This window comes from Eleutherodactylus coqui, chromosome 1, assembly GCF_035609145.1.
Source record: "Eleutherodactylus coqui strain aEleCoq1 chromosome 1, aEleCoq1.hap1, whole genome shotgun sequence".
Lineage (NCBI taxonomy): Eukaryota > Metazoa > Chordata > Amphibia > Anura > Eleutherodactylidae > Eleutherodactylus > Eleutherodactylus coqui.
Window position 1 is genome coordinate 526,191,064 of NC_089837.1, and position 9,626 is coordinate 526,200,689.

Here is a 9,626-nt window from a genome sequence, read left to right on the forward strand (position 1 = left end):
GCGTTTCTCTAACAGTCATTATTGTAATTCTCCCATTTAGTGTATACAGACCTATGTGTCTACATGGCAGCAGACTAACAGTAGTCATGAGAACAGTAAAGGCATCTGTGGTTGCAGCAGGTTGGTGTTATTCACACACGGAAGGTCATACAGTATATACAATGGAGAGCTCTGGGCGGCATGATGTCCCAGAAATCTGCTTGAACAAGGCGGAAATGAGACAAAGGCTAGAGTACTGAGAAAGAAGGCAGGAGGAGATTACGCCTGCTGAGCTCTGAACCTGCAACACCTCAAGCAGGGAAACCCACTGAGCTCTGAACCTGAAGCAGGGAAAACCCACGAAGCATTCAATCTGCAGCTCCACAACCAGGGAACATCTACTGAGCTCAGAACCTGTAACACCCACTGAGAACTGAACCTGCAGCTCCACAAGCAGGAAGCACCCACTAAGCTCAGAGCCTTCAACACCACAAGCAGGGAACACTAAGCATTCAATCTGCAACTCCACAAGCAGGGGACATCTACTGAGCACTGAACCTGTAGCTCCACAAGCAGGGAACATCTACTGAGCACTGAACCTGAAGCTCCACAAGCAAGGAACATCTACTAAACTCTGAGCCTGCAGCTGCACAAACAGGTGTAGGAAGTAACTGTAAATCAGCCAAGCACATAGAGCAGCCTGAACCTCTCCAGGGACACAGAGCTGCAGAGGTAAGTCTGAGGTTGTCAGAAAATGCTGGGTCTTCTGGTCTGCAGGCAGGATCGGAATTGAGTGGACCGATTGCTGGGAATCCAGTGAGTTGTAATCTGATGCTTCTCAGGGCAAACTGACAGTGGGAGTGAGTAGGATATTGGGGCATGCTGGGAGTTGTAGTCTACAGGCTGCTAGTCCATGCTGCGAGTTGGAGTGAGCAGGATATCAGTGCATGCTGGGAGTTGTAGTCTGATGCTTCTCAGGGCAAGCTTACAATCGGAGTGAGCTGGATATCGGGGCATGCTGGGAGTTGTAGTCTACAGGCTGTCAGAGCATGCTGGGAGTTGTAGCTTACTAGTAGTTGGAGAACCAGAGGTTGTCGGCTCCTGACCTAGCAGATTTCACTATAGTTGACACGTCTAAGGCTAGCCTTTGTGTTTCAATTCCTCATTATTTCCAAGAACGCTGCTGCCTGTCAGTGAATGGAAACTTTGTTTACATCTACAAGCTTAAAACCTCTAATACTTTTCACAGTTGAGGTTTTGTTACATTTGCACGCAGCCTAGACACATCACATCTCTGGTAGTCTGTTACAATGTGTCAGTGCAGGTAACAGGTGGCAGTCTGGAGTCCCGGCCGTCTACCTCATAGGGGAATGTCCAGCCTGGATGCAGTGGTACAAACCCTCAGCTGTGGGAAGTCCTTATAACAAAGTTCACATTCGCTGACAGTTAGCAGAGATCCTGCAAATGGCGAGGGAACTGAAGAATAAAGCAGATCAGAAAGTTTCAGAACTTTTCATTCTATTGATTCAGAATTGACCCCATTAATCGTCACGCATCAAATCCATCGCCCCCGGAAACGTTACACGCAATGATCTCCAGTCTGTCGTGAATGGCGTCCGTCGCCATGACAACCCAAACATCGGACGACATGGACCCACTACCCCATCTGCCTCCGGGCGGGCAAAGCTGGTGATCAGACGCTTAAGTTACGTTCATGCGGTATAACTGCGCAGGAAAAGTCCGAGATGCGGCTTCCTGCAGCGGATTTACATTATTGCACAAATACGATTGGCTGATCAACATCCGGAAAACGGCATCAAGAAAAGCGACACTTCAAACCCGCAGGTGGAAACATCATTCTGAGATACAGATTATTGCATGAAGTCCTTATCCAATGACGGAGCGCTGCGGCCGCGCTGACAGAGGCTTCCGGTAGGGGATTCTGCGCCAAAATCTGCACGGTCTAACCCGCACACCGCGCTCAGGATATACACGTACGTCCCGGCGGGGGAGGAGCTCCTGTGAATGCTTCTACATTCACTCCCTATTAGAGATGAGCGAATATACTCGGCCACGCCCCTTTTTCGCCTGAGCACCGCGATTTTCGAGTACTTCCGTACTCGGGTGAAAAGATTCGGGGGGCGCCGGGGAGGCGTAGCGGAGCAGGGGGTAGCAGCGGGGAACAGGGGGGAGCCCTCTCTCTCTCCCTCTCCCCCCCCCACTCCCCGCTGCAACCCCCCACTCACCCACGGCGCCCCCTGAATCTTTTCGCCTGAGTACGGAAGTACTCAAAAATCGCGGCGCTCAGGCGAAAAAGGGGCGTGGCCGAGTAGGTTCGCTCATCTCTACTCCCTATAGATGGTGCAAGTTCAGAAGCTGAGCCTATACCACCTGCAGCAGGAGTCAGCTGTGACCGACAGCCAGCCTCTTGCTGCACAGGAGGGTTCTGGGAGAGCGCCGATCCCCGCTCTTAACCCCTTACATGGCACAATCAATGTTGACTATGGCATGTAAAGGGTTCACAGAGGTAGGGGACTTCATCGTCCGGGTCTGCCATGACCTGTGATCGCCATGAATGACAATAATGCACTGCAGCACAGAAGTACTGCAGTGTATTATCAGTGAGATCCCAGGGCCGCAGATTCACATCCCTTACAGGAACATAAAAATGTGGAAAATGGAATCCAACAGGAAAAATATTAAAGGGAAAAAAAACTTTATGCGCACTTGTTCTTGTTTAGAAAAAAAACAAAACCCCACGTTCGGTATCGCAGCGTCCGTGGCGACCCGTACAACGCACAGGAAATGCTACATGAAAAAAAAGCTAATTTTTTTTTCCATTTCGCTTCCAATCCCCCCCCCACTGGCGCCCCCAGCGCTCCGTCCGCGGAGAACAAAGAAGGTCATCGGTGCGTTGATGAAAAAATATATATATATTTTCCAGGGGAAAGGTTCGTTATTGTGCAGAAGTGGTAAAACCGAAAAAACATACATAATTATTGTATTGTCGTAATCGGACTGAAAAGCAGAAAAAATGCATCCCGCAGATCTGCGTCGCAGAAACGGAGGACCGCCGTGTCGGTTGTGGCTTGTGCGTTGGGCGAACCTCGGCTCCGCGGTGTCATGGATGCATCTCTGGTGGAGATCCGGGGGTCGGCCTCTGCTTACGGCCACGGACCATCTAGCAGATCCGCGTCTCATTAGAACGGGGATCGGCGCCGCAGCCGACACACTGCAGCCATAAAGCACATGTTATGGGAAAACAAGTGACGCGTCGGTCCTTGACGTGGGACCCGCGGTGGAACATCCGTACGTGATTGGCTTCATTACATAGAGGGGGGGGGGGGGCGTTCGCTGCATCTCTAGAAGCTCAGTCTCTTATTCCTGCTGTGGCTCAGACTTATCGATCGCGGATTACACGCGCATGCGCACACTTTAGGCTCCGCCCACACTGGCGTCATGGCTTCCAGGTTCGCTGTAAACGACCCCGCTCAGGCTGTATTTACACGGGTGAGCGTGATGACGGTCCCAGAAACTCTGACCGATACAGCGCCTCTAAAAATGCTATTTTCACTGCGACTGTGTTGCGATTTGCGTGAAAATGCCGTCGCTGAACATACGATTTTTCACGCGTGTTCGAATTGCATGTTTTTTGAAATGTAAATAATCTCTGATCCCGCGCGGACGATGCGATTTTTAACTCGCCCACAGCAAATAACGGGCGAGTCTTCTGCGATCCTACCGGATAATAGGACAGTTTTACCATCTGCGAAAGGAAGAATGGCGCGTTTAAACAGACCCACTGAGAACAGCGGCTTCTATTTCCGTCCGTCTCGCAACGCACAAAACTCACACGGAAAACTCGCCCGTGTAAATACAGCCTGGCTTATACGGTGAATATGGCGCCGCACACGTCGCCATTGAGCTGCCGGATGCTCCACGGAAGCCGTGACACAAGCGTGAGCGCGGCGCTGCGGTTTTAGCGTTTGGTGGCGTTCTGCAGCAGCTCTTCCACCGTGAACCTCCGGAAGTCGATCTTTTCACAAGCTTCCTTTCCACATTCGTACAAACAGGCGAAGGTGTGGGCATCCTGGCAGACCGCCAAGTCCGAGTACCCGCTGGGGCCTTCGTTGATGATCCATGGCAGAGTCCAGCTGGACGGCGCCAGCGGAGACTTATTCAAGTAGATGCCCAAGTTGACGCGTTTCTGGCTGCTGGTTGGATGGGAGTAAAGCAGCCAAGACATGGCGGTTTTCTGAAGACAGCGCTCGTGGGGCTCGTCGCCGCCATCTTCTTCCTCCCGGTGGACCTCCGCGGGCTGGTAGCTCACCACACTACCTTGGCACCCGTGCGGCGGCTCGCAGAGGCTTTTATTGAAGTGGGCATCACCAAACTCCATGGACTGGGGGCTGCTGGTCGCCTCCGCCCGGTAGTGCTGACTGGTCCTTGCACTGCAGTACAGAAGGTCGGACCCGTTGGCACAAGCCACCTCGGCCACCTCGCACTCCACCGTCTTCTGCCTCCACAGCCCGCTGCCCCTGTGCCAAGTCTCGCCGTGGTCGCCGCTGTAGAAGATCAGGGAGTGCGGCTTGGTCTTCCACGGAACGGGCAGGCCACAGACACGGGAGTGGATGTAATACAGGTACGCCGGCACGATCAATCTCCCTGAAGGCGAACCCAAGCCGTGACCCGGCCCCACGGCAAAAGTGGCGCAGTTCTTGAGGTCCTGACCCAGAACCTCCTTCGTCACGTCTTTTGGAAGACTCCACGATTTGCCGTGGTCGTGGCTGGTGACGTAGCAGAGCCGAGCGGCGTTCCTGCCGGTGAGGATTTGCCACCTTTCGGAGCAGTCTGTTTTGATGCAGACGAAGAAGAGGAAGACGGTCTGGGTGGCAGCGTCATACAGCGGGCACGGGTTCATGGTGCGGTGGGACGGTAACTTGGCGTGCCTCACCGCAATCATGTCTTCCCACTGAGGAGGCAAAGCACAGAACAACGGTTACTTCCCCTTTAACTCTTGTGTCTGGCCGCCCCTCATCCCGAGATGCCGTACCTGCACCCCTCCGCCCCGCACCACACCCCTCCTCATCACCAGGTACAAGGCGTCCTGGTCTTTAGGCGAAGAGCGTTTTTCAGCGAAGGCCAAGTAGATCGGAGGCTGCGGGATGTGGAGCAGCGCCGGGATGCGATACGTGACGCCGCTGGAGTCCTGCTGGAACAGAGTCACCGAGTCCGCCATGTCTGCAAATACAAAGGCGGACAGTCAGGAGGCGGTCGCTAGGGACAGAGTGCCATAGCAACCCGGAGAACCACAGGAGCTGCCTGCTGATCCGTGTATCTAATCCCATCCTGTGTGATACGGTCTGCTGAGCTGTGTATCTAATCCTATCCTGCGTGATACTGCCTGCTGATCCGTGTATCTAATCCCATCATGTGTGATACTGTCTGCTGAGCCGTGTATCTAATCCCATCCTGTGTGATACTGTCTGCTGAGCTGTGTATCTAATCCTATCCTGTGTGATACTGTCTGCTGAGCCGTGTATCTAATCCCATCCTGTGTGATACTGTCTGCTGAGCTGTGTATCTAATCCTATCCTGTGTGATACTGTCTACTTAGCCGTGTATCTAATACTATCCTGTGAGATACTGCCTGCTGAGCCGTGTATCTAATCCCATCATGTGTGATACTGTCTGCTGATCCGTGTATCTAATCCTATCATGTGAGATACTGTCTGCTGAGCTGTGTATCTAATCCTATCCTGTGTGATACTGTCTGCTTAGCCGTGTATCTAATCCTATCCTGTGTGATACTGCCTGCTGAGCCGTGTATCTAATCCCATCATGTGTGATACTGCCTGCTGAGCCGTGTATCTAATCCTACCATGTGTGATACTGCCTGCTGAGCTGTGTATCTAATCCTATCCTGTGTGATACTGTCTGCTGAGCCGTGTATCTAATCCTATCCTGTGTGATACTGCCTGCTGAGCTGTGTATCTAATCCTATCCTGTGTGATACTGCCTGCTGAGCCGTGTATCTAATCCTATGCTGTGTGATACTGCCTGCTGAGCCGTGTATCTAATCCCATCATGTGTGATACTGTCTGCTGATCCGTGTATCTAATCCTATCATGTGAGATACTGTCTGCTGAGCTGTGTATCTAATCCTATCCTGTGTGATACTGTCTGCTTAGCCGTGTATCTAATCCTATCCTGTGTGATACTGCCTGCTGAGCCGTGTATCTAATCCCATCATGTGTGATACTGCCTGCTGAGCCGTGTATCTAATCCTACCATGTGTGATACTGCCTGCTGAGCTGTGTATCTAATCCTATCCTGTGTGATACTGTCTGCTGAGCCGTGTATCTAATCCTATCCTGTGTGATACTGCCTGCTGAGCTGTGTATCTAATCCTATCCTGTGTGATACTGCCTGCTGAGCTGTGTATCTAATCCTATCCTGTGTGATACTGTCTGCTGAGCCGTGTATCTAATCCTATCCTGTGTGATACTGTCAGCTGAGCCGTGTATCTAATCCTATCCTGTGTGATACTGTCTGCTGAGCCGTGTATCTAATCCTATCCTGTGTGATACTGCCTGCTGAGCCGTGTATCTAATCCTATGCTGTGTGATACTGCCTGCTGAGCCGTGTATCCAATCCTATGATGTGTGATACTGCCTGCTGAGCTGTGTATCTAATCCTATCCTGTGTGATACTGTCTGATGAGCTGTGTATCTAATCCTATGCTGTGTGATACTGTCTGCTGAGCCGTGTATCTAATCCTATCATGTGTGATACTGTCTGCTGTGCTGTGTATCTAATCCTATCTGCTGTATCTAATCCCATCATGTGTGATACTGTCTGCTGTGCTGTGTATCTAACCCTATCCTGTGTGATACTGACTGCTGTGCTGTGTATCCAATCCTATCTGCTGTATCTAAGCCCCTTGTGTGATACTTGTTCGGTGGCTACCCGCATGAAGGTTGAGCTCAGAGCCTGTCCTGAAGCCTCCCCGTATCCCGCTCCCTCCGCTCACCTCCTTGCTGCGGCCCGGCCGCTGGACCGACACTTCCTGATATCAGCTGATCACGAGTGTCTCCGCTGCAGGAGCCGCCGCCATGTTTATGGAGACCAGGATGCATATGACAGATGCTTAGACGCAGCCAGCATGGCGGCCTCAGGGCGCTGCAGAGAGCGAGGGGCAGTGGCGCCTCTAGTGGTAAGAAGCTTGCAGCGGTGATACTGATCCGTCGCTGGTTATATATAGCGGTGCAGCTGTCACCTCACTCATAGAGCACCACAGTGAGTGTCCTCAGACCGCCATCTGGTGGCCACAGCTGGAAGTGCTTATTAGTGTTCGACTCCTACTGTACACTGATGATGGGCAATAACCCGGAAACAGCTGTATGTACATGGAGTCTGGCTTTGCTTTTGATTCCCAGTCATTGTAACAAGACTTGTATAAAAAGTCCCTCTTTGACTCTTAGGAATGCTGCCTTTCAATAGGTGGCACTGTGGAGGATTTATTCCATCTCCCTTATTTGCATATTACCCAGAGGAGCGTGCGTGGCCATTTGAGTCTCCTCACTTAGTTTATAGTATATAGTTGCTCTCCCTAAGGAGAAAAGAGCATTTCTGACCCCTATTAGTGTTCTGTTACGCCTCCTCCTCTCACCAACGTGCTGCTGGTTACTGAAGCTTTAGCGCCCCCCGAAGCAGTAACGCATGTACAGCAGTCAACACCCCGAAAGCAGTCACACATGTACAGCGGCCAGCGCCCCTGGAGCGGTCATACATGTACTATCATCAGCGCCTCAGGAGCGATCATACATGTACTATCATCAGCGCCTCAGGAGCAGTCATACATGTACTATCATCAGCGCCTCAGGAGCAGTCATACATGAACTATCATCAGCGCCTCAGGAGTCGTCATACATGTACTTTCATCAGCGCCTCAGGAGCGGTCATACATGTACTATCATCAGCACCCCAGGAGCGGTCATACATGTACTATCGTCAGCGGTCAGCACCCCAGGAGCGGTCATACATGTACTATCGTCAGCGGTCAGCGCCCCAGGAACGGTCATACATGTACTATCGTCAGCGGTCAGCGCCCCAGGAACGGTCATACATGTACTATCATCAGCGCCCCTGGAGCGGTCATACTTGTACTATCGTCAGCAGTCAGCGCCCCTGGACCGATCATACACGTACAGCAGTCAGTAGTCAGCACCTCAGGAGCGGTCCTACATGTACTATCATCAGCGCCCCTGGAGCGGTCATACATGTACTATCATCAGCGCCCCTGGAGCGGTCATACATGTACTATCATCAGCGCCTCAGGAGCAGTCATACATGTACTATCATCAGCGCCCCTGGAGCGGTCATACATGTACAATCATCAGCGCCTCAGGAGCGGTCATACATGTACTATCATCAGCGCCTCAGGAGCGGTCATACATGTACTATCATCAGCGCCCTAGGAGCGGCCATACATGCACTATCATCAGCACCCCTGGAGCGGTCATACATGTACTATTATCAGCGCCTTAGGTGCGGTCATACATGTACTATCATCAGCACCCTAGGAGCGGTCATACATGTACTATCATCAGCGCCTCAGGAGCAGTCATACATGTACTATCATTAGCACCCCAGGGGCGGTCATACATGTAGTATCATCAGCACCCCAGGAGCGGTCATACATGTACTATCATCAGCGCCTCAGGAGCGGTCATACATGTACTATCATCAGCGTCTCAGGAGCGGTCATACATGTACTATCATCAGCGCCCTAGGAGCGGTCATACATGCACTATCATCAGCGCCCCTGGAGCGGTCATACATGTACTATCATCAGCGCCTTAGGAGCGGTCATACATATACTATCATCAGCACCCTAGGAGCGGTCACACATGTACTATCATCAGCGCCTCAGGAGCAGTCATACATGTACTATCATCAGCACCCCAGGAGCGGTCATACATGCACTATCATCAGCACCCCAGGAGCAGTCATACATGCACTATCATCAGCGCCTCAGAAGCGGTCATACATGTACTATCATCAGCGCCTCAGGAGCGGTCATACATGTACTATCATCAGCGCCTCAGGAGCGGTCATACATATACTATCATCAGCGCCCCTGGAGCGGTCATACATGTACAGCAGTCAGTAGTCAGCACCTCAGGAGCGGTCCTACATGTACTATCATCAGCGCCTCAGGAGCGGTCATACATGTACTATCATCAGCGCCCCTGGAGCGGTCATACATGTACTATCATCAGCGCCTCAGGAGCGGTCATACATGTTCTATCATCAACACCTTAGGAGCGGTCATACATGTACTATCATCAGCACCTCAGGAGCAGTCATACATGTACTATCATCAGCGCCCCTGGAGCGGTCATACATGTACAATCATCAGCGCCTCAGGAGCGGTCATACATGTACTATCATCAGCGCCTCAGGAGCGGTCATACATGTACTATCATCAGCGCCCTAGGAGCGGCCATACATGCACTATCATCAGCACCCCTGGAGCGGTCATACATGTACTATTATCAGCGCCTTAGGTGCGGTCATACATGTACTATCATCAGCACCCTAGGAGCGGTCATACATGTACTATCATCAGCGCCTCAGGAGCA

The 9,626-nt window shown here is 51.8% G+C and overlaps 1 protein-coding gene across 2 annotated transcripts; it reads right to left on the bottom strand.

The window, feature by feature from the left end:
* Positions 1 to 2,264: 2,264 nt before the first annotated feature.
* On the bottom strand, positions 2,265 to 7,137 carry NEU3 (neuraminidase 3). Of its 2 annotated transcripts, none has more exons than XM_066588356.1 (3): positions 7,013 to 7,137; positions 5,033 to 5,220; positions 2,265 to 4,951 (listed from the first exon to the last, which is right to left on the bottom strand). In XM_066588356.1, the coding sequence occupies exons 1-3, from the start codon at positions 7,116 to 7,118 to the stop codon at positions 3,959 to 3,961; spliced, it is 1,287 nt and encodes a 428-aa protein (XP_066444453.1). In that variant the 5' UTR covers positions 7,119 to 7,137; the 3' UTR covers positions 2,265 to 3,958. The 2 variants fall into 2 exon arrangements, with proteins under 2 accessions (XP_066444453.1, XP_066444454.1); XM_066588357.1 differs by having other exon boundaries at positions 6,949 to 7,016.
* Between the last annotated feature and the right edge of the window lie 2,489 nt (positions 7,138 to 9,626).

Excerpts from the sequence above, each read along its gene's own strand:
- NEU3 (XM_066588356.1), bottom strand. The coding sequence starts at position 7,118 with ATGCATCCTGGTCTCCATAAACATGGCGGCGGCTCCTGCAGCGGAGAC. Across the intron at positions 5,221-7,012 it reads GGCCGGGCCGCAGCAAGGAG|ACATGGCGGACTCGGTGACT; the intron begins GTGAGCGGAGGG and ends TTGTATTTGCAG. Across the intron at positions 4,952-5,032 it reads TGCGGGGCGGAGGGGTGCAG|TGGGAAGACATGATTGCGGT; the intron begins GTACGGCATCTC and ends TTGCCTCCTCAG.